Source organism: Budorcas taxicolor, chromosome 18 (assembly GCF_023091745.1).
Source record: "Budorcas taxicolor isolate Tak-1 chromosome 18, Takin1.1, whole genome shotgun sequence".
Taxonomy (NCBI): domain Eukaryota; kingdom Metazoa; phylum Chordata; class Mammalia; order Artiodactyla; family Bovidae; genus Budorcas; species Budorcas taxicolor.
This window is the reverse complement of record NC_068927.1, coordinates 38,173,463-38,199,598: the sequence shown is the minus strand read 5'-3', so window position 1 is coordinate 38,199,598 and position 26,136 is coordinate 38,173,463. Positions and strand designations below refer to the sequence as shown.

At 38.3% G+C, this 26,136-nt stretch overlaps 1 protein-coding gene across 1 annotated transcript in view; it reads right to left on the bottom strand.

The window, feature by feature from the left end:
- Positions 1-11,733, bottom strand: part of NFAT5 (nuclear factor of activated T cells 5) — a 110,102-nt gene extending 98,369 nt beyond the window's left edge. Inside the window, exons 1-2 of the mRNA XM_052656047.1 lie at positions 11,661-11,733; positions 9,884-9,937 (exon numbers count right to left, since the gene is read on the bottom strand). Of these exons, the coding sequence (XP_052512007.1) occupies positions 9,884-9,937; positions 11,661-11,733 (127 nt within the window). The remainder of the gene's footprint in view (positions 1-9,883; positions 9,938-11,660) is intronic.
- Positions 11,734-26,136: the final 14,403 nt, after the last annotated feature.

The following is a 26,136-nucleotide window of genomic DNA, read 5'->3' as shown; positions in this document are numbered from 1 at the left end:
TCATAAAGACAAAAAGCAAATGAGTGGCTACCAGGGGCTGGGGGTGGGGAAGGGAATGGTGAATGACTGCTAAATGAGTAAGGGGTTTCTGCTTGGGGTGATGAAAATGTTCTGGAATTATATAATGGTGCTGGTTGCACAACACTATGAATGGACTAAAACTCACTGAATTATACATTTTAAAACTATTAAAATGATAAACTTTATGCTCTATGAATTTCATCACAATTAAAACAAAAAGATAATCTGGAACCAGGTAGGTCTTTAAGAATTTGGATTTTATCCTAAAGCCCATGGGCACTGTTATAGGATTTTTTTAAGCAAGCAATATGATTAGATTTGTATTTTAGGAACATAAATCCTGCAAGACATACCGCTGTGAATATCTAAGCTTTAGCACATAAATTTAACATCTGATTTGGGTGTTTAGAAGCTTATGCATAATAATAAAACCCTGTTTCCTTACTGTATCTTGAGTAAGTATTTTTGCCAAATAACTTACCTCTACATATGAATTTTATTTAACAAATATTTATATAGTGCTATGTAGCAAGCTCTTTAGAAATATTAACAAATATCCAATCCAATCCTCATAACAAAATATGAATCTATTAGCTCCACTTCATAGAAAAACAAATAGAAAGGTTAAATAACTTGCCTAAAATTACACAGCTATTAAGTAATATATGTTTTTGAAACTGTGTTTTTATTCACAATTCAGATAAGTATATGGGACTTTGATTTACTTATAATCATCTCTGCTGCTGCTAAGTTGCTTCAGTCGTGTCCGACTCTGTGCGACCCCATAGACAGCAGCCCACCAGGCTCCCCCGTCCCTGGGATTCTCCAGACAAGAACACTGGAGTGGTTTGCCATTTCCTTCCCCAATTAGCATCTCTACCACTTTTAATTTACTATGAATTTATTAGAAAATCACTTCATATTTATTTCAACTCTTCTTTTTATTTGTTCTCAATTCAGGATGCACTAATTATTTTTTCCTATGCAGAATTTATAGTGTTATCCACTCTTGTGAAGTTTGGGAAACATTCTCAAAAAAGTCATTTTTTAGTTTTTATTTACTATATTTTACACTATAAACATGTTATTTATGCTTACTATAACACAGCAGTAATTTGGTTAACTAATGACTTTCTGTTCTTCAATAACTTCATTATCCCAGTTTGTTTCTTTTTTAAGCAATAAAGAGTTTTTAAAGGAATTAAGTGGTGATTTTATCCAAGGCATATTATCCAACTAGTATATATAAATGTTCACTCTATACTCAATATCATAGGCAAAAGGAAACTAAGAAAATGAAAAGTTCTTCAAAAATAATTATAAAATTACAAAATTCAAGCTGTATGTTTATAATTCCCATTCATTTACTTTACCTAAAAGTCTAGACTAGAATATAACCTAACAATAAAAATGAAAAAGAACATACGAAACAGTTTTGGAGTTCACAATACAATTTTATAAAACCTTATTCAAGTAAATTTTTAATTTACAGTGTTTCTCAAGTACTTATAACTGCCCATCATCTAGGTACTTATAAATTGAGCATTTACACTGTGAACACTCACTTATTATCATTAATTACAATTTTCAGTAGTATTTTTTTAAGTAGAAATCTTCCTTTCAGAATTTAAACCCAACAAGCAAGTTATTACTTAAAAACTGGAAAAAAACAGTAACAGTAACAAACTCTCTTAAGACTTTTAACTACAAATCTATTTTGAAGGATAGCTGCTTGTTAAGACTATGTTTGGATGTTTTACTGCTATCAGACACTTTTAAATACAAGGTTTTAATTGACTCCCCTAGAAAACTGTAATGAAAACTTTATTTTTATTTTTCTACTTTATTTTTAATTGAAGGATAACTGCTTTACAGTATTGCTGTAATGAAAACTTTAATTCAAGCAAATAGTTAAGGTTAATCACACCTTCATCAATATACATTTAATTGCTCTGTTACAGTTTTACAAAAGTATTTTAATGTCTAATGTTCAAATTAGTAGTATAGTATAATATGATTACTGGGCAAACATGAATTTTACTCGAAATTAGCATTTATAAATTCACCATCAAGCACAAGATGGTACTCACCTGGGACAGAAAGCTCACATTGTTTTTACCTTTATGATCAGTATAAATAAGTACATACCCTCCACGTAGTCTTTAACTCTATAACCTTCTGAAGACTTAAACAGTTGCAAAAAGAAAGTTTAAAGTTTTAAACCTCAATTTACAGTTATTAAGTAGGGGGACAAATAATACTCAGATACACTCTGCACAAAAGTATTTTCCTATTAACAAACAGGAACTTCATATTAACTTCATCCTCCATTCTAAAGTGAACTATAAAACCCTTTAAAACTCTGTATTATCACTGTTTATTTACATACAATCTCCGTTACTAAACTATAAGCAATATGTGGCCAGGATACATGGGAATAAATTCACTTTGAGTGAATGAATAATAATAATAATATAACAATAATATGACTATGTAACCTATAACCCTGCACATAGGCATAAAAAATTATCTCTAAAATAAACTATACTTGGCTACATTCAGAATACAGAAATAAAAAATGCCTTACTAACTTTATGTCCTTTAAAAAACTAGTTTTCCTTTTTAGAAGGTTATGGTGGTTGAACAACAAAATTAAAGAGAAGAGTACACAATGCATACTGTAAATAGTGTATTCTGTATAAATCCATTTATACGAAATTCTAAAAAAGCCAAAACTAATCTATGGTAAGGAAAAACAGATCAGTAGTTGCCTGAGGGGCTGGAGTGGGCAGAATTGACTACAAAAGAGTAGAGTAGCTTCATGGGATGACTAAAACGTTCTATAGCTTGTCTGTAGTGGTTACACAATGTATACACTTGTTAAAAACTCAAGGAACACTTAAAATGGGTGTACCTGTAAAACTCAAGGAACACTTAAAATGGGTATACCTGTGTACCTGTATAAAGATGGTTTGTTTTTGTTAAAAGAGAGGAAAGAAAGGATACAAAAAGTAACAACAGAACCAACAAGCAAAATGTACAGAGAACCATGAGAAAATGGAGACACAGGTAAAATGGGAAGACTGGGTAAAAAAAGAGAGCGAGACAGTGGAAAGAAGAACCAAAGTAAATGTAACAGGGCCTTTTGCAAAATATCACTATTTTTTTCAAAATCCTGTAACATTATTTCAGTTATTCTTCCTCATAACTCTTAGGTAAGCAAGTCTGCTGAAAATATCCCTGCTGAAGAAAAGGACCACTTATATGATTTTCCACGTGGTCTAAAGGCTTAATCAAAATTAATATCCAGATTTTCTACTGCTTAACAATTTTCAGCAAGCTCAGAAACTAACACCAACCACAGCAAGAAACAGAACTCCCAATATTCTATGAGTACTGCTTTTTCTATTGCTTAGTTCTTTTTGGGTTTAGTTAGGCTCTGAAACATACCAGCAGAAATAGGGTGCAGTGACTTCTCTGCTTCTATAAAACTACTGCCAAAGAAATGAAGAGACCATCGGCATCCTCCATTTCTAAAGCTGTTCTCCTTAGGTGGTGGCTTGCTTACCCCTCCCTTTTCTTTTCACTTTTGAGCACCAGTATCAGTCAAAACAGAGGTTCAAACAGCAGTGTGCTTCAGATAAATCTTAAAGACACCCACCAAAGTGAAGCATTGATTTGCTAATTTTGAGTGTTAAAATATTCCTCAAAAGGGTCATCATCATAATCTTTACTGATTTTTATGTGTGGCTTATAGAATTTCTCTCATTATTTTATAGGAACTGTTAAGCTAAAGAAATCTACACAAAGTATTCTTTTTACACCACTTGAATAGCGGTATAACCTTATTAGGGCCTGAAGTATAAATGCCAATTACCAAATATTTGTACTGTTAAGAGAGTAAGTAAAAACTCAAAACTCTGGAGTAAAATAGTCAAGTTTCAAATTCCAGCCTCCTCCAATAGCTAGCTCTGTGACCTTAGAAAATCACTGAATCCCTCTATACTTCAGTTTCCTCATTGATGAAACAGGGATACTCACAGGATTTTTCTGAGGATTAAATGTGAAAAATATCTGTAAAAGCTGATAAACACAAATTGCTCAAAAAATGTTTTCAATTATTACTAACATTGAATTGATTACTCTTTCTTCTCTTTACCAACATTGTTTCTTCTAACATGTCCTACAAAGATGACTTTACGTAGATTTTTTTTTTAACTAAAACTAAATTTGTAAAGAATAATCAACAACTCGGCTCACTATTTATTAGTAACTTTTCTGTTCTTGTCTCATTTTAAAAACCAAGTACCAAATTTACTAAAGGACTGATAACATTTCTGAATGGGAAAGACAGGATAAGGATTCATGGCTGGCCTGCAGTAATAATTATTACCGACTTTAGCAACTAAACAACAACTTATCAAGTAAATATTAAAAACAAAAGAGGAAAAAAATCTATTTTAATAGTTATTAAGAATAAATAAAAGTAACTGAAAAATCTCATGCATCGCATCTTGAGTTTAAACCAAAAATATAGATTCTTCATCACAACATCAGCTTTTATTTATACTTGGAAGCTGAAATCATTATCTATAGTTAATCCATAAAGATGATTTCTACCTTTTCATTTAAGTACATGTTTATAATTAGTGTATTATACTTCAATAGTTTTTTTTAACCTTGATTTTTATTAAAACAGGAAATAAAAGACACATGAATCTCTCTCACGCAACTTGAAATAAAATCTTAATAACAAGAAAAGAGTGTAATAAGCAACATTACTATTGAAGAACATCTTTTACCTCTCTAAAGTTAACAGAATTATCCTCTGTCACTATATAATCAGGCTCAACTGATGGTTCAGATTAATTTGATCTTTATTTTTTCTAATTACATGTTATCCTTAATAGAAAACAATCTAATGAGTCAACTTTTTCTAGTAAAAAGTGGCTACTTATATAGTTATTGATCACAATAAGAAATGTCTTTCTGTACTTTTATTTTCAAGTTTTAGGGGACTCCTGGAATGAATACAGTAGAGTCAAGAGTGAATTAAGAACAGACCAAGAACCATCTGATTAAATATATATTTCTATCCTTTCGCTGTAATAAGCAACTGAATTCTAGTACTGAATAAAAATTAAAATTAAAAAAAAAGAGAAACAGAGTTTAGAAAGAGACAAAATAACAAATGAAAGGAAATTAGAGAGATGGATCCTAGAAACAAAAAGTTGGCATGAACTAGGTATAAATGTTACGTTTAAAATTCATTTCTGTAATTATTTCCATAATAATATTTTCAGTTTGTTAGGTATAGACAAATAGAGATTAATAGATTCTAAACCAGAAAAGGATTCAATAGAGTACTTTCAACATTAAATATTTCCAAAAAGTCCTTTCCAGTAAGTTATCTTAATACATATCATCGTGTAGGCCCTAACTATCTTATGAACACAAGCCCTAGGAAAAAAATAAATCAAACTTAAAGGTAATTAAATATCCCAGTAATATCCCAATAAAATCTGTTTTAAAAAAAACCTGCTACTATTTTTAGGATTTTCAATTTTGAACTATAACGTAAAATTACTGCATGATATAATATCTAATAGATTTAGTTGTGGGTTTTTTTTAAAGTAGTTTATTTTTCCCTAACTCATTACAATATTTCATCTTTTCTTTCAAAAATCTTCCAGTCTTAAATGTTTAAGTCATATCAGGATTACATCATATTGGTGTTTAGCTCTTATCTAACCAGTTCTTTTAATTTGATCCATATGTAATTACTTGACTCATACTTTTAAAAGTATTTTAATGTAATCTCTTAACTCATACTTTTTGAAGCGTTTTAAAATTTTAATCCCGTTTTTATTACTGTATTTTTTTCTAATTTGCCTATATTATTTTCCCTGTTTTATCTGATTTTCTACCATCTTATATTACATCTCTATAGGTATTTCAAGAATGACTTCTTATTGCTTATTTAACTTTGTATGTCAGTTTTTACATAGCAAACTATATATGCCAAAATCAACATTTTTTTTAATATAGAAAGTGTAAGAAAGGGTACCTTTTTTTGTAGCTGAACATTTTTTTCCAGGCACAACAAAGAAAAATCCTAGCCTTAAAGTCTGAACACCGTTAAGTATAAAACACTTTATTTTTTAAAACATATATACAAACTACCTTCTTTTAAGAAAGTAGGAAAAATGCAAAAACAGAATCAAAAGGTAAAAATCTGCAGAATATACTTTTGTCCAGGACTTTTTCTATGCAAGCTATTTTTACTATAATTACAACAATGTCTTTTATTTACTTATTTTATTAGGAGTTTCAAATATAACTATGGGGTCATCAGAAACATTATTTGAATGGCTATGAATCATTATATTAACTAGCTAGACCGTTTTCCTACTGCTGGGCAACCACTACATTTAAACAGCAGTAGCAGAGCTATGTAGGGTGACAGATGCTAACTAGACTTATGGTGATCACTTCCCAATATATATAAATATCAAATCTTTGTTGTCAACTTGAAACTAATATATGTCAATTATGTCTCAATTAAAAAGAGCAAAACCTAATTTCCTGTTCTTAAAAAGGAGACAGAGTAGAAAGGTCCATCACTGATACGTAAGATAAATACAAACAAACTGAATAGTAAAAAGATTTTGAAACTAAAGCTAAAAACTCAACTGTAGGTTTTCCAACTTTTGTTTCAAATCCCCCCACACACAAAAAAACTTTAATTTGTAAAATCTATGTTCTTTAAAAAGCTTAACAAATTGTATGATAACAACTAAATTTCCTCACTCTGGGCTATGCACACGTGTTTAGTTGCTAAGACATGTCAAGATTCTTGAGACCCAGTGGACTGTAGCCCACCAGGTTCCTCTATCCATGGGATTTCCCAGGCAAGAACACTGGAATGGTTGCCATTTCCTCCTCCAGGGGATCTTTCTGCATCTCCTATGTCTCCTGCACTGGCAAGTGGATTCGTTACCACTGAGCCACCTGGGAAACCCCACTCAAGACTGATTTTTTAGTTATCAGATGGAAATCTGGACTACTGATGTAAGCATACAATAAATATTACTAGACAATACTTCATATTATATATCATAGCAAGTCAGTACAGTTTAGTACTTAAGAGCACAGGCTCTAAAGTGAGACTACTTGGGTTGGAATCTTGTCTCTACAACTTACCAGCTGTGTGATTCTCTAAGTTACTGAAACTCCCTGTGCCTCCTTAGCTTCCTCATCTGTGAAATGGTGTAATAATAATGATCTCAAATAGCTGTTATGAGAATTGAGTTATTTGTAAAGTTCCTGGCACACAGTAAAAACTATGTAGATGACTGTTTAAATTTTTTAAATTTAGGTAACATTTACTGTATTTTGGGCTTCCCTGGTGGCTCAGAGGTTAAAGCATCTGCCTGCAATGCAGGAGACCTGGGTTCGATCCCTGGGTCAGGAAGATCCCCTGGAGAAGGAAATGGCAACACACTCCGGTATTCTTGCCTGGGAAATCCCACGGACAGAGGAGCCTGGTGGGCTACAGTCCACGGGGTCACAAAGAGTGGGACACGACTGAGCGACTTCACTTCACTCACTCCCTGTGTTTACTATGTGCCAGGCTAAATGCTTTACATGAATTTGCCTCAAATAATCTTAACAACACCTATGAAGATACTATTATTGTCCCCATTTAAAAAACAGAGAAAACCGAAGGACAGAAAGACTAAATGACTAAGCTGAGATCATACACAAATGTCGAACAAGGATCTGAACCTAAGTCTGACCACATAATCTACAAATCTAGCATAGATTTTCTTATACACTTGAAGCAACAGCCTCCTGCTATATCTTGTTGAAATAAATTAGAAAATGTATTTCCTGGAATAACAGAGTACTTTAAGAAGTAATATAAGAAATATCACTCTAATACAGAGGTATTTATACATGAAATGATTATGATGTCTGATATTTAATACAGCTTGAGGGAGGAGAGAGGATTAAGAAGAGTAGACATACTTTGATAATTGTTAAAGTCTGGTCATGGGTCTATGTGGATTCATCATTTTATTCTCTCCACTTTTGTATATTCTTTAAAACTTCCACAATAAAAGGTTGAAAATAGAATAGGGTACATAGATTAAACTCTTTTATCACATAAGCAAACAACTTTCTTTTGATGCTTTGTATCAAAGATATAAAAGGACATGACAAACTTGATACTTATACCTTTTACAATTTATACATAATCTGTAAAGGGTGATCTTACTTGAAATAAGTGACTATCCTCTCAACCAAAATGAAAAATTAGTAAAAGCATTTTGGTTAAACATATACATATTAAATTGCTGTTTGCATTTCAAAACATTTGCTTAAGTAATTTTTTCTTTCCTTTCTCCACCCTGATATCTCTGCAATTATAACACTCTAATTTGTTGCCCATATTTATACAGACAAATATGACTTTACAACATGGTCATAAATTGAACATTACAAATAACAACAGCAAATATGCTTCACTAAGAGACACTTCAGAAATTCCTTGCCTCAAATTGTAGTTGATTTCTATACTAATATATATCTATGAACTTTTATAAGTGTAAATATAATAAATAATTCATTTGAGAACATTTTATATGTTTTAAATTACAGTTAAGACAACTTGGCTGATACTAAAGGAACAAATACACAACATTTATTAAGCCAGACACTATACTAAGTACTTTCATACACATTAGCTCACTAAATTTAAGAGATTACATTTTAATAAAAGAATATTAAGACTTAGAGAGAGAAAATCACTTGCCCAAGGTCACAGAGCTAATTAAGTAGCTAAATGGTATTCAAATTTAAGCTTACATACAAAACCCACTTTTTCCCTTGCTATTACTACCAGGCTACCATATGGGAGGCAAAAACCTACACTCAAGTCAAATTTAAATATTTAGGGCCTTTTTTAAGTGGACCATAAAATGCTTAAGTTACGGGTTACATATATATTACAGCGGCAGCTTGGTTTCGGGTAAAAAGTATCAACTACAACACAGAAGCACTGTTTACTTTGCTACTGTATGACTCTCCCCCCTCCCCAAGTCTCTTAATTTCAACCTCAGGTTACTCATCATAAGAAAGTGAACATCTTTGCAGTCCAATTCCCAGGGTTGTAAGATTCAAAAATGACATATGTGAAATCACTTCAAAAACAAAACAAGTAGTCCCCCTTTTTCTGTCTTAAAATGCTGAAGGCAACACAGAATAAAGTTTTCTAAAGTAATTGTCAGCTGTTTGTTCTACAGTCTATTAACATTTCCAGAACTTTCTAAAACCTTTTTTTCTAAGCATAACTCAATCATTAGCTCTATTACTTGGCTTTCCTCATCCTTCAAAATGATGCAACAGTAATGACATCAGTGCTTTTGTAATAAATAATATGCCATCCTGAAATGCTCAGCCTATAGAAGTTCTAACGTTTGACTTTTCAAACTAAACATGTGTTTGGTGTCACTCTTAGTTATATTCATTACCTTACTTAATGTTAGAGCCTTTTTACTCTCAGTTTGCAAAAAACTTGAATCAAGATACAGAATTCTAAAGTAGAACACCCAACACATAATTTTTAAGTTTTGTGGGGTTTTTTCCCAAAGCTTCTCAAAACAGATACAATAGCTAACAAGGACATCAAACACAGCAATAAAATCCACTAAAAACATTCAGCTGCTCTAAAAGAAGGATCAGGCTCTTCAGCAGAAAACTACATTGTATGAGTTTGCAAAGTTTCTCATTTAAACTCCATTTTAGAGAAAGCCTTTGCATACTCACACAATATGCTTTAAAATGGCACTTTGCTGACCTTCCAATAGTCCAGCTCTATGAAAATTCTGTGATGGGTGTAACTTCAGAGAATCTGAAAAACACAAAAAGCATTAAGTACTTTTTATGCTGAATGACTAAAAAAAAAGCCAAGGATAGCATACATCTCTTATATAATTGTCACGTATTTTTAAGAGCTAAAGTCCGTATTTGTGAATATAATCTCTGCAAAGGAAGGCTGAATTGCCTCTACACTGGTCTTCATGCTAAACTCAGATTTTCATAAAGCGTTTGTTTCACGGAAAATTATCTGATGATTACTGCACAAATGGTGTTAATGTCTTGACTATTTTTAACACCCAATTGTATCACATTAGCCCTCCTCTAAGGATCACCTCTAGATACCGTCTCTTCCTTCTGACACTCAAAATTACAGTATTTTCAAGCTACTTCAGGTAATGTTGCCCAAAAAATATCCTACAGGATGGTGATTGCCAACTAAAGTCATCAGAGCAACAACAAGACAATGGCTACAGTCACTAAGTAGGACTCTACAAACGTCAGTCTATAAAGCCCAGTACCTTCCAGAGTAAACCATCGCACTCGGATTCACCTAAGCGATTTAGATACAAGAAGGTGAGGCTGAAGCCGCCCTTTTTGGAGAAGGTGGGATCAGCGGGTGGCTACATCAAACCCAAAACCGAAGAAACCCTGAATTTCTCAGTAAACAGGGTTCACATTGGTATGCATTTTTTTTTAATACGTCAAAATAAATAGCTAATAGCCCGGTAATATCTTTTAGCCCCTCTCAATGGTTTAAAAAGTGGTGAAGAGTGCAGTGAGAGAATTTTGGTTTGATGGCCCTTGCACACATTCTAACACATTCTTGTGTCCAGTATAGGAATTTAACCCCAGTAGAGATCAGCTCAAGTGTTAATATTTTATATCCCGGGAATCCCCTCCAAGCCTTAGCCAACAGAGTTTTAAAACTGGAAACTCTGTCCAATGCCCCCTCCCTGCAACAAGCCCCAGAACGGCAACGAAAGAGAAAATTCTCAAAGGACAGCGTTTGTGCCCTGAGCTGGTACCCCCGGGACAGGAGAGGAATAAAACTAATGCAGAGAGAGCAACCCTCTCTTTGTAAAACAGAGAGAGAAGTAATGAGAATGTCACAGAGGTGGAAAGAGAGAAAAAAGAAAAGAAAATTCGGGCTCTTTCCAGCAATAAGATGACGAGGAAAGAAGGACGCCTGGTCGAGGGGGGCCGTCCCAACAAGGCGAGGGAGTGGACTAGGCCGGAGAGAGAGGGGGGAGAACCACGGCGCACAAACAACCTGGAGGGGGAGAAAAATGGTGATCCTGCACCCAGAACCAGCTCCAGGCTACACTGCCCCTTTGGGGGCAACTTTGCTGGGGAGGGTGGTCCTGGTAAGAAGAGCCACGGCGCCCGGATCGCGGCAGCTCCAGCGCGGGGCCCAGTCCTGGGTGATCCCCAAGCAGGGGAGGCCGGGCCCGGCCGCCCGGGGAGAGGGGAGAGGCCCGCCACCGAGGGGCGCTCAGAGCTACCGGGGGCCGCAGACCCGGGGGCCGACGGCATCTGGGCCCCGGGCGGCAGGCGGCTCCGCGGGGGAGGGGCCACCGCTCCTCTCAGGCCCCTTCCACCACCGCCCCCAGCCCCTCGGCCTCTCCTTACCACCCCCCCAAGACAGGCCTTTCCGGCGGAGGCTCGGCCGCCCCCCGACCGGGAACCCTCCGGTTCCCCCTAGGTCGGGCCTCCCCGCTTCCCCACCACACACCCCAGCCCCCAGCCTGACTCACCTCGTGAGTACAGGGACTTGGGCGACTCCAGGTCTAGGTCCGCACTGAGCAATGAGATGAAGTCCGAGGGCATCGCAACTCGACCCAGCCCGGCCCGAGGGCAGCGGGAGGGGGGGAGCGGCGGTGGCGGCGGCACCTCCTCTCCGGGACCGCGGGCACCGAACCGGGGGCGGCAGGCGAGGGCGGCTGCCGCTGCCTCCTCCTCGAGGGCAGTGACTTCCACCGAGTCGACGAACCGAGGAAACAGCGGCGGGGTGGAGGGAGAACTCCACGGGGACTAATTCCCGGCGAGCCAGGAGGGGGGTTCAGGTCGGGGGAAAGGGAAGGGGAGAGCCAACGGGTCCGTTTCGTGCTTCTCCTCTGCGAAAACTGACGGTCGCCGCCACCGCCGCCGCCGCTGACAGGAATCTGAGCCCCGCCTCCCGCGAGGCACTGCGCAGGCGCGGAGGGGGGCGGCCCACAGCAGGGAACAGCCCAGGCGACTGCCGGAGGGCGGGGAGGCGCCCCACGGAACAGCATCAACAAGGGCTCCGCTTCCTGCTGCCGCGGCCCCGGGCTGCTGTTCATGAGCTGGGAAACGGCCCCGCCTGCCGAGAGGGAGGGAGGCTGGGAGGTGTCCGCGCCTGGGGCCCCGGGGAGGGAAAAGGTATTTGCACCGACCTGGTGGCGGCAAGCCGGAGGCGGCCGGCCCAGCTCCAAGCTGAGCTCAGGAGGACACAAACCTAGGGGAACCGAGGTGTCTCCGGGGACAGGGGAGAGACCCCCCCTCCCCCAAAGCCGGGACATCCCGAGCGGGCAGGCGTGGGGTCTCAGAGGGGAAGAGTTTCGTCCCTTGGAGTTACCACTCCTTTGGGGTTTTCATAGCAATGTCTGAATTGAGTTGGCCAAAGGACTATCAAACTCATTTCTTAATTAGGAAATGGAACCTCGAGTTATTGGTTGTTTTTAAATTAAAGTACCTTCTCTCCCATCTTTACCCTTCCCCTTCTTTCTCTCCCCGCCCCCCGCACCCCCAACTATTAGAGGCTGAAAAAAAAGAAAGATTTAAGTCTCTCATTGTGCTGGGATGGCCGGGTGTTTTCAGAGTGGGAGATAAAAGTTAATTTAAAAACTGAGTCCTATGAATCCACCTGACTGTTGTAGAGTGAAAAAAGCAAACTTAAAAACCATTCTTACAGTTTTTCATTTTCTTTTTTTTAACCTGTGGACTAGACAAGAATGGAGAAGGCACACTTAATTGAGGTTTTGCTGTTCTATTCATGAGACCAAAAGTTTCCGTTGCAAAAACTGAATTCTCACATACACCACAGACTGTTTCCTGACTAATAGACTTGAGAAATTTTTAATCCAGTTATTAAAAATCAATCATATCAACTGGAGTGCAGGGTATGCTACATAGGAAATAATTTTACTCTTGTGTGGAATAGTAATGCCAGCAGCCACTGGGGCAATATTTTTAAGGTATTTGAATTGGTTTAGTTTCTATTATTCACAAAGATAGTTACAAATCATTAAAAAAAATTGGTCTTTTATATATATATATATATATATACACACACACATATATGTGTGTATACACATACATGCACACAGGATTTGTAGAACCTTTCCCCCAAGAATTTGAGCAATTCATCTGGACTTGGAGTGGTGGGGATAAGGGAGAAGCCCTAAGCAAAGGAGACCCCTGTGCAAGTGTCTTTGGGGTGGGGCCCTCTGCAAAGCTTTACCTGCAGACCAGGAATTTAACTTGTGCCACCAGAGTCTACCTATCTTTCCATCTTTACATCTGAGTCAGGTTGCCCAATTCTCTTCACTGCCTTCTGTGTAGTAATCAACCCTGTGAACATTGTCTTCCTGTCAGAGGTAAGAAAGCTTTTCAGAGCCACCCCAAGATGGCAAAGCAGAACCAGAAATTATTCTCAAACATACATCACTGCTGTACACTGTTGTAACAAGTCCCAACAGAAGTCCCTTCAAAATGGGCCAAAGTCCCATTCATTTGAGAGAAGATTCAGACCCCACATTGCCCAACAGGCCAAGGCTTAGGCCAAAGCTTTTGAATCTAAGTGGGTGTGAACACCTATTGGAGACCTCCCCACTCCATTAGTCCATACATAATGTGAGAAGAGGAAATTCTGCAAGGTACCAGGCAGAACCCCAATACAAAAAAAAAAAAAAAGTTGAGTGAGTCACTCTGAGTTTATCCCTCTACCCCAGACCTATGTAATCATTCAACAAACTTAGGGTATAGGAAATCCCCATTGCTGTCCTGACCCTAGTTAACAAGTCAAGAATTGGCAAGGCCTCTTCCTTCCCCTTTCCCTTAACATATCTCTGCCCTTTTATGACTTTTTTCCTAGTACTGTGCTAAGCTTTGTTGTTTATGTTAATCAGATTTTCCCTGATTGAGTAAAAGCAAAGTGAATAAGGATCCCCCAAAAAGTAACTTGACCTCAACTGACTTCCAAGGATTCTTTGGGCTCAGGACCCACTCCATCAAGCCCTGCATCAAGCAGTGATTATATCTAAACATTTGAAAACTCAGTGGTTAACTCCACCTCCCATCCTTTTACAGAGATACTTAAAAAACAAAAACGCTTAAATGGATAGTTTTCATGGTCATGCTTTGCAATACCATAGAGACGCAGATTTTCAATAACTAAAAGTACAGATTTACTAGTAAACAGTGTTTGCTCTGCTCTGATCACAAAAATACAGTATGACCTTCTGAAAATTCAGGGTTACCAAAAATAATTATCTGATCATTGTGTTTTTAGTAAATTACACGCACCGTCAAGTTCCAATGGTATTTCCTTTTCTGGTCATTAATATCTCATTTGCTTTCCCTTTTATATGATATTTGAAATAGTCTTATTTTATATTTGAAAACCCACTCTATTACTAGAACATATTAGCACCCCCTTGGTGGTTCAGACTATAAAGAATATGCCTGCAATGCAGGAGACCCGGCTTCAATCCCTGGGTCGGGAAGATCCCCTGGAGAAGGAAATGGCAACCCACTCCAGTATTCTTGCCTGGAGAATTCCATGGACAGTGGAGCCTGGTGGCCTACAGTCTATGGGGTGGCAAAGAATTGGACACAACTGAGTGACTAACGCTTTCACCAGAACAAACTTCTTCATAAAACCTTTTCTATGCACAATATGAAGTAAAACTTTGAGCATATAAAATTTGGAAATTTCCTTTCACTGGAAATTACAATAGAATCATGGGACAAAACATAAAGAAGACTTAATAGTTTGTAGAATTTCTTTACATTACTTCCCAATTGTTATATCATATTCCCTAGTTATTTGATTAAGATGTTCCCAGAAGCCCAGATTCAACCAGAAGGTTGTGTAGATTATGCAACAGAGTGGCAGTTCTTACACTGACGGTGTGTTCTTTAACCCCTCCTGGATCTGTTTAGGCACCTTAGTGAATAGCTGGATCTGCTCTCACTGAAAGAGGTTCAAATATCAACCACTGAAAAGGAATTAAATAAACTCATACAGAATAGAGGCATGTGTTGTCACAAGATCTTCAGAATTTTCGTCATCCTAATACAATTAAGGCTTTTAAAATAATTTTAGTCACATGTATATTGTAGTGAACCTGCTAAACAAACACAAAACCTGAAAGGAAAATTTCCAGAGCAATTCAAGAAACAGACAAAAAAAAGTTTAGACCGCAAATTATCTTTGCCCCACCTTGGGAGCACTCCTTCATAATAATGGAGAATTGATAGTGGTGGGAAATAGCAGTGACAGCATTTGTGCTGAAACTGTAACCAAATTCTTATTTGATGATGTTTATGCATCAATTTTCACCCCTAGAACATGTTCTAGCAAATACTTCTGAAGGCGAAATTTGTTTCGATAGTTTTGCCATGGAGTTTAGAATATTTCCGCTTCTGACGTCTTTCAGAGTGCACCTAAATCTGATAATCAGGCATCTCATTCACTTTGATGAAGTACTTTGGCATTTTATGAGTTGCTTGGTCTGGGTCAGAGTTTTCATTTGAAGACCCATGGAGACAAAAGTCTCTCAAGATTTAGAATGGTTGCAAGTCCTGAGATATAGTGCAATCAGTTTGAATCCAGAGGATTTAGCAGTGAGGAAAGAGGTAAATGCCAGAGGAATTCAAAGGGTAGATCAGGGAGGAGTAACTTAAGTGGGAAAATAGAAATTCTTGAGCCGCATCCCAAGAGTAGGCAGGTTAGACTTAGGCAAACTGCTCAAGTCCTTATTCACATTGGCCTTGATACGACCACCAATCTTTGCCATGGTGCTCTTTCCACATCTAATTATAATATATATTGAGTCTAGCAGCCCCACCTTGGCTGTGACATTAGTTTGACCAAAAGTACAAATTAGAAGTGGTTTTACAATCTCCTATTTCCCTCTCTCAATTCATGGAGTTTTAACCTGAGGTCCCTTGGTTTTCTTCAAGACATCTCCTTAAACTTGTACACAAATTTTTCTAAGGGTGTACCTACATATCTCTCTCTCTTTAGGATGAAAGTCTTTAACTTTCTATGTTTTTGGAAAAAGAAATATACTTAACCTGGAGAAAATGAAAATGAAAAACCATTCTTCCATATGAATACTATCTATTCTTATGTATTTCCACAAATGGGCTCTGGGAACTATGCTACGAACAAGAAACATGAAGATTTTTACAAAGATGAATATGAGAAATGTGTGCGTGTGTGTGTGCGTGCTTAGTGGCTCACTCATGTCTGACTCTTTGCAACCCCATGGACTGTAGCCCACCAGGCTCCTCTGTCCATGGGGATTCTCCAGGCAAGAATACTGGAGTGGGTTGCCCTCCTCCAGGGGATCTTCCCAATTTGGGGATCGAACCCAGGTCTCCCTCATTGCAGGTGGATTCTTTACTGTCTGAGCCACCAGGGAAGCCCTATGAGAAATTCTGTCTAACGGAGGAGCTGACCTGCAAACAAGCTCACACTGTGACAGGTGCTAAGCTAGAATTCTGTACAGGTACCTAGAAATGATTTATCCTTTTACTTTCTTAGCTGATAGAGGGGAAGAAGAAGGAATACCACCTGTCATTCTTTCTCTTCCCCCTACTATCCTCCATAGCTGATATCTCTTCACTCCAACCCTAATTTTGTAAAGTGGTTAAAAGAGGCTAGATCATTGCTGAGCAAAGTTCTAACATACCAATGTTTATATTGTGATGCATCACAGCTATTTTGTGTTGATACAAGTATTCCAAGAAATACCTGGGCTTCACTGGACTTTATCAGTAGATGGTCAAAGAAGCAGAGTATCTTTTTCTCAGCTTTGCTGAGGATTGTGACTAAATACTTAGGTTAAGGATGCACTGACAAAATAGTTTAATTGGTTATCCACATCTAAGCTCCAGAATTGAAGGGCTAAGCTGAAGTTATAAGATAAACAAGACTGCTTTGGAAATAACATATTCCACCTGAGAAAAATGTCTTTCAGCTGAATAAAGAAATGTGGACTGCTCCAGACATGGGGAAGTTACACAAAGGGGTCTACCAACAGGTGTTAGGATCTAATTATAAATATGAGGCTTAGAGAGAATATTCATTTATTCAGTTTCTCTACCTGCACAAATTCTACTTATCCTTCAAAGTCCAGCTCAGACATTAGTTCATCTATGAATCCATCCTGAGCCATTTCAAGCAATATTAATTTTTCTCTCCTCTGGGTTCCCATAGCATTTTGTTCAAACTGTAGTACAGCAATTAACACAGTGAATTACATTTCATGGGTCTCTCTCTAGTATGTTGTGAACACTGCTTGTACAGTCTCTAAGATCAAAATAGATAAAACACATCCTTGCCTTAAGTAACTTATAATTGACTGTGAACGCATAATTTAGTACCAAGACAAAATGAAACAAACTCTCTAATAAGCCATTTATAGATATTTTAATAGGAATTTGATGCGGAGTACAGAGATGGATAGAATGAAAGGAGAAACAAAAGAAGAAAGAAAAGGACAGAGGTGAAAGGCCTTACACGTTATGCCAAATATTTTGTTCTTTATCCTATAGGTACTGGGGAACCACTGAAGGCTTTTTGAGGGGGGAGATGACCTGCCCAGAGTTGTATTTTACGAACGTAACAGAGGCAGCAGTGTAGAGAGTAAATTGGCAGCTGAGAGGCTGGAAAGAGAACCCAGCCAAGACGAATAAGGCCTGAAAAAGAAGATCCTGAGAAAAATGGAAGGAAGGCTTTGTGTACAAAGTATGAAAGTAGAATCAGAAAAACTCAAAAATGCTTAAAGGATGAGTGAGGGAGACAGAAAAGTCTGAGGATATTCAAGAAAAGAAGATAATGGGACAAAGGTTTGAAATATCCACCAAGAGTTTCATCGTTGCAGCCCAAGAGCTTAACCTATCAAAAAAATAATATTTAATGGAGATACAAACACCACTAAATGTGAACTACCCTCAAGAGACTTTACACTTTGTTATCCAGAGCAGCAAAAACTCTAACCAGAAAAGAAACTATCCTATATTTACTTCTTACCAATAGGAAATCCAAGTAAACACAATTTGCTGAAACTCAGTACAGGAGTGAACTGGTAAGAAACAATATCTATATGAACTTGCATTCCTGATTTTCACTCTAAACATACATCAGCATTAACACAGAAGCCTTAAATGCTCACCTTCAGAGTAGCTATGTTTGGAAGAATTTCAAGAATCCTAGGGCTTCCCTAGTGGCTTAGCGGTAAAGAATCCACCTGCCAGTGTGGAAGATCCGGGTTCGATTTCTGATCTGGGAGGATCCCACCTGCCGCGGAGCAACTAAGCCCTTGCGCCACAACCACTGAAGCCTGTGCTCCACAAGAAAAGCCGCTGCAATGAGAAGCCCTTGCACCACAACTAGAGAGCAGAGAAAAAGAAGACCCAGCACAGTCATAAAGAAATAAATAAAATTATTACTTAGAAAAAGAATACTAAAGGCCAACAATTTGGAAAAAAAAAAAGGAAATAAACAAAAAGGCTTGTAGAAATAAAAAGCAACCACGATGTTTTTAAAGATCAGTTTGCAAACATTCCATTCATGGAAAAGTTGGGTAATAATGGACTTAAGGTTTACTCTGTAAGGTCTGGACCAAGACAAAAGCATTTAAAAGTCAGGTACAAAAGAAGGTGCGGGAACTCTGAACCTAGCCCTGACTGCCTGAACTGGAGCCCTAAGGAACAAACAGATCATCTGCCCTTCATAGTTATCAAGTAAGTATCCTTTTGAGGGTGCAGGAGGGGGAAATTCAGAAAGAGAAAAACATGAGAGAAAAACCCATGGAGAGGTGATCCCTCCAGAATGAAAAAGGAAGATGTAATTTTTATTACTGCTCTTGAGCAGATTCACCCTAAGGTCCAAATCTGACTTTGTCTTCAGAGTTGGGGGCAATCTTTTGAGTTCTAATTGCTTCTAGATAGACTCGGTATCCTCCTCTTCAGGGTTCACATATATATCAGTGGCCAAAAACTGCCTAAGCAGCATGTGATCACATGATCCAAGGGCACATGGCACAGATCTGTATTTCTCATGGATGTCACATATGCCTATTTAAGTCTAGCAGAAGGTATTTGAAGAAGTGGCAAGTAAACTGAATTGGAACCAGGGGTCCTCTAAGTTCTAGTTCTCAGCACACACTAAGCAGAAGATGTGCCCTTTTCGAATGCCTAGCAGGCAGTCACACTTCTCCTGAGTGGGGTGACTTTCCTCCGTGGAGGAGTTTTGGCTTGCCCGCTTGACTTAATCGTGGGTGGGGTCAGGCTGGAGCAGCTGGCATCACCTTGCCACACAAAGGAAAAGAGCCTGTCTGAGGTGGAGGGAACAGAGAAAGGGTTGCCAAGAAGTGGAGAGAGGCGGAACAAAACACAACCCAAAAAAGTCATTTGAGTTTCTGGAGGAAGCCACGCCTGACCTCAATGATTTGAATTGATGAATCCGTTTTTAAAGGGTTTTTTCCATGGGAGATATGGCACTGGGTATTCAGTCACTTCAAAGACAGAAAGTCTTAACTTGATACACTCTGTCCAGGGTTATGGAACTTTCTTGGGCCTTTGTCTCCTCTCTCTGAAATAAGTGGGTCAGATGATTTATCAGGCAGGCATTGTGTTTAGATGCTAGAATCATGCTGTACAGGGCCACTCAAGACAGATGGGTCATGGTGGAGAGTTCTGACAAAACATGGTCCACTCGGAGAAGGGAATGGCAAACCACTCCAGTATCCTTGCCTCCAGAATCCCATGAACAGTGTGAAGAGGCAAAAAGAGAGGATACTGGAAGATGAGCCCCCCTGGTCAAAAAGTGTCCGATATGCTTCTGGGGAAGAGCAGAGAAATTGCCCCACAAAGAATGAAGAGACTGGGCCAAAGCGGAAACAACATTCAGTTGTGGGTGTGTCTGGTGGTGAAAGTAAAGTCTGATGCTGTAAAGAACAATATTGCATAGGAACCTGGTATGTCAGGTCCATGAATCAAGGTAAATTGGACATGGTCAAGTAGGAGATGGCAAGAGTGAACATCGACCTCTTAGGAATTAATGAACTAAAATGGATGGGAACAGAAAAAGTTAATTCAGATGACCATTATATCTACTTCTGTGGGCAAGGATACCTTAGAAGAAATGGAGTAGCCCTTACAGGCAACAAAAGAGTCTAAAATGCAGTATCTAGATGCAATCTCAAAAATGACAGAATTATCTTGGTTCACTTCCAAGGCAAACCATTCAGTATCACAGTAATCCAAGTCTATGCCCCAAGCACTGATACCGAAGAAGCTGAAGTTGAACAGTTCTATGAAGACCTACAAGACCTTCTAGAACTAACACCCCCAAAAGATGTCCTTTTCATCACAGGGGGCTGGAATGCGAAAGGAAGTCAAGAGATACCTGGAGTGACAGGCAGGTTTGGCCCTGGAGTATAAAAGGAAGCAGGGCAAAGGTTAACAGTTTTTCCAAGGGAACTCACTGATCATAGCAAACACTCTCTTCCAAAAACACAAGAGATGACTTCTACACATGGACATCACAAAGTGGTCAACTCTGAAATCAGACTGAATATACTCTTTGTAGCCAAAGATGGAGAAGTTCTATACAGACAGCAAAAACAAGACCTAGAGCTGACTGTGGCTCAGATCATGAGCTCCTCATTGCAAAATTCAGACCAACACAGAAGAAAGTAGGGAAAACCACTAGGTCATTCAGGTATGACTTATATCACATCCCTTATGATTATACAGTGGAAGTGACAAATAGATTCAAGGGATCAGATCTGGTAGACAGAGTCCCTGAAGAACTAGGGATGGAGGTTCATAACACTGTACAGGAGGCAGTGACTAAAACCATCCCAAAGAAAAAGAAATGCAAGAAGGCAAAGTGGTGTCTGAGGAGGCCTTACAGATAGCTGAGAAGAGAAGTAAAAGGCAAAGGAGAAAAGATAAGATATACCCACCTGAATGCAGCGCTGCAGAGAATAGCAAGGAGGTAAGAAAGCCTTCTTAAGTGAACAATGCAAAGAAAGAGAGGAAAACAATTGAATGGGAAAGTCTAGAGGTCTCTTCAACAAAATTGGAGATACCAAGGGAACATTTCATGCAAAGATGGGCACAATAAAGAAAAGAAATATCAAGAACCTAACAGAAGCAGAAGAGATTAAGAAGAGGTGACAAGAATACACAGAAGAACTATATAAAAAAGGCCTTAATGGCCTGGATAACCATCATGGTGTGGCCACTCACCTAGAGCCAGACATCCTGGAGTGTGAAATCAAGTGGGCCTTAGGAAGCATTACTACAAACAAAGTTAGTGGAGGTGATGGAATTCCAGCTGAGCTACTTCAAATCCTAAAGGATGATTCTGTTAAAGCACTGCACTCTATATGCCAGCAAATTTGGAAAACTCAGCAGTGGCCACTAGACTGGAAAAGGTCAGTTTTCATTCCAATTCCAAAGAAAGGCAATGACAAAGAATATTCAGACTACCATACAATTGTGCTCATTTCACATGCTATCAAGGTAATGCTCAAAATCTTTCAAACTAGGCTTCAGTAGAACGTGAACCGAGAACTTCCAAATACAAAAGCTGGATTTAGAAAAGGCAGAGGAAACAGAGATCAAATTCCCAACATTCACTGGATCATAGAGAAAGCAAGGCTGTTCCAGAAAAACATCTACTTCTGGTTCATTGACTATGCAAAAGCCTTTGACTGTGTGTATGGAAAATTCTTCAAGAGAATTTGGTTCTCCAAACCACCTTACCTTTCTCCTGAGAAACCTATATGCAGGTCAAGAAGCTAAAGGCAGAACCCGATATGGAACAATGGACTGGTTCAAAACTAGGAAAACGGTACATCAAGGCTGTATACACTCACCCTACTTATTTAACTTCTATGCAGAATACATCATGCAAAATGCCAGGCTGGATGAATCACAAGCTGGAATCAAGATTGCCGGGAGAAATATCAACAACTTCGGATATGCAGATGATACCATTCTAATGGCAGAAAGTGAAGAGAGACTGAAAAGCCTCTTGAGGAGGGTGAAAGAGGAGAGTAAAAAAGCTGGCTTAAAACTCAACATTCATAAAACTAAGATTACAGCAGCTGGTCCCATCACTTCACGGCAAATAGATGGGGAAAAGTGGGAACAGTGACAGAGTTTTTTCTTGGGCTCCAAAATCACTGTGGACAGTGACTACAGCCATGAAATTAAAAGATGCTTGCTTCTTGGAAGAAAAGCTATGACAAACCTAGACAGTAGATTTAGCAAAGACCTGACTTTGCCAACAAATGTCCATATAGTCAAAGCTATGGTTTTTCCAGTAGTCATGTACAGATGTGAGAGTTGTACCATAAAGAAGGCTGAGTGCCAAAGAACTCATGCTTTTGAACTGTGGTGCTGGAGAAGACTCTTGAGAGTCCTTTGGACAGCAAGGAGATCAAACCAATCAATCCTAATGGAAATACCACGCATATTCATTGGAAGGACTGATGCTGAAGCTGAAGCTCCAATACTTTGGTCACCTGATGTGAAAAACTGACTCGTTGGGAAAATCCCTGATGCTGGGAAAGACTGAAGTCAGGAGAAGAGGGTGACAGAGGATGAGATGGTTGGATGGCATTATCAACTCAATGGACATGAGTTTGAGCAAACTCCAAGAGACAGTGAACAACAGGGAAGCCTGGTGTGCTGCAGTCCATGGGGTTGCAAAGAGTCAGACGTGACTTAGTGATTGAACAACAACATACCCAGTGGCTCACAGACTTTATTTTTCTCATGCAATGAGTCTGGATTAGGCAATCCAGTACTAGTCCTGAAGTCCTGCAATGCCATCAGGCACACAGGCTTTCCCCTCTGCCAGAGTTTGAGATTTGGGCCCTTGTTCATATGTTTGCAAGATGACTGTCACCTCTAGGCATCCTGTCTGCATTCTAGGTGAAAGGCAAAATGGAAAGATGAAGGGTAAAAAGAGCAATTCTGATCCCTGGAACACCCGCACAGTGGCTTCTACTTACATATCATTGGCCAGGATGGTGTCACATGATCATCTCAGCTCAAAGAAGCCTGGGAACTGTGTAGGTACACTAGATGGCTACATTGATGCTCTGAATTCAATTTTGGGTCAGTTGGCAAGGAAGAGGGGGAGAACAGATGTTGGGTAGACAATTACAAATGACCGCAGCACCTTTCACAAACTTTATAATAACAAAGGTAACCTCCCTCTCTGAAATTCTGCAATTCTAATCTATTTCATTTTGCCTATTTCTTTCCTTTTTCTTTTCTGTCTGTGCCTTGAAGCTTGTGCAATCTTAGTTCCCATCAACCAGGGACTGAACCCACAGGCTTGGCAGTGAACGTGCAGAGTTCTAACCACTGGACCGCCAGGGGATTCCCCCTAATCTTTTCTTAATGAAAAAGAAGTAAGTATTTTGTGGAAAGGGAGCACATTTTTTAAATCTCAAATTTTGGAGAAGTAGCAGTACATCTCATAAATGAAAAGACCATAGGTCCATGTGAGCTATCAGATTATTAGTCAGAAACCCTTTACGTTTACTTTCTCTTTTGTGAAACTTCCTTCAACTTTTTAATTTCAGTCTTCAGGAACCCTGTTCCCATTCACCTCCACTATTCTGATGTCTCCTTTAATTGAACTAAGTTCTCTAGTTTTTCCTCCTAGTTTCCAGTATGTGCTTCTCAAATGACTTAGAGCCTCATCTTTTCTCTCTCCTACTAAATTGTAAACTTATAAAGAACAGAGCCCAACACTTAGCACAATGCAGGATGTGTAGAGAGCAATCAATAATGGCTGAGCAATGGCTGGATAAATGAATAATTGAAATCTGAATTTCTATTTCTTTTCTCTCTTCAGAACTCCTATCCTCAATGCATGCTTGTTAACTGACTATATCTCAGAGTCATTACCAAGGCAATTTGTATCCTAGGAAGCCAGCTTTAGAAAGTCTTTGGTTTTCTACCTTTAAGTGTCTCTAGCACTGTACATTTAGGTCAGCCCCAGGAGTCAGCAATCTGATCACCTCCCTTCACTTAAGTGTTTCACCTGTATCTTTACCTTCGCCTCCTCCCACCACCCTTGCAACTTGCAGGATCTTTGTTCCCTGACCAGGGATCAAATCTCGGCCCACGCAGTAAAAGCTTGGAGTCCTAGCCACTAGAGCACCAGGAAATTCCCTAGACTCTTAGCATTTTAACAGATTTGAAGGTCTTACCCTGAAGAAATTCTTATATCTAAACTAAATTCTGTACATAGCCATTTCCTTCCCCTTCATTCTTAAAGCTGACAGAATGTAGCAGTAAATCACATGTTCACTAATGCTCAATAAAGGCCTGAGTGGGATGTTTTTTTCATTTAAAAAAAGTTATGTGGAGGTTTTATACTGCAAAAACAATATGTGTTCATTGTAAAAAAAAAAAAAAAGCAGAAAATATAAATAAGAAGACAATTAACAATTAGTCAAAACTAAACCACGACCTAGAGAAGATCACATTTTTTATGTATATTTGCATTATATATACGAGACTTGGCTGCACCATGTATACTGTTATCCTGCCTTCTCAACATAACTGTGGACGTCAGTACACATCAATAAATATTCTTAATAATGTGTGATGGCAGAGAAGTACTTAACTGTGGAATCGATCTTAATTAGCCAATCATCTACTTTTGTCATTTAGTTTGCTTCCTTTTTTGGAAAACCTTTGTAAATATGGAACACTTATTCTATGAACTTTTATTGTTATTGTTCAGTTAAAGTGTCTCTATACTATAATCTTAAGTGCAAAAAACAAGAGTATATGGACAAAGGCTGAAAGATAGTAGGCAACAATAAGAATGAACTGAGATGAACATCCTTGTAGCTAATCTATGTTTATAGCCTAATCTTAACTATTTTCCTTGGATATATATCCCTCCATAAGCTTTACTTTGATGAGCAGTAAGGAAAAAAATGTATGAAATGAGAAAATGAAGCAAGTCCATAGTAGTTTTTCACCATTATTTGGGGACCTAAAATGCATTTGGCTTGCAGGTTCCGGGGCTTACTCAGCATAACATAATGCAATGATTTTAAAATATTTTCCTGTGGCTCAACACCTGGAAATCTGAGCTCTCTGCAAAACACTGCAGAAATTGCTGATGGGGAAACTTAAAATCACAAGACACATAACTTCATGCTATATCAGAAACCATCATCTACTCCAGCATCTTGTACAGACAAGCAAGAGGTATCCATTTAAGAAAAACACATAAGAGAAAAATTTATAACTGAGAAAGTTTGGCCCATTAATTAATTATTGTTCTACTATAAACTGAAAAATGGCTGGCATTATCTGATTTGGTGGAGCTCAAAAACTATTAGTGCAGATGGAAAAGCAGAATAGTTTGAGTCTCTACTCTGCCACTTAGTAAATACATAAATCTCTTAATCACTCTTAAGCCTCAATCTTTTCTTCTGCAAAATGGGTTTATAATAGTACCTTTGCCATTCACAGAGTTATTTTAGGGAAAAAAATGAGCTAAGTTGTGAGAAACTGCTTTGTGAAGTATAATACTGTAACATAAATGTTACTGGTAATGGTTATTATAATTAATGAAGTGTTGAAAAATTCAGACATTCCTAGAACTGAGTTTGTCACAAAGACTGGACAGCAAAACTATAATCCTAAATATAAGAATTTAATGATTTGAGAGCACTCTATATCAAAACTGTCATCAAATAAATATAGAAACAAATACTTAAATCAGCCTTTAAAAGATGAGGTTAAAAAATTCCCTTCAGTTCTAAAAGTTCTTTTACTCTGTGACTCAAGTGGGAAGGAACATTTATTCTATGAACTTTTATTGTTATTGTTCAGTAAAAGTGTCTCTATACTACAATCATAAGCACAAAAAAATAAGAGTATATGGACAAGGGCTGAAAGATAGTAAGCAACAATAAGAAT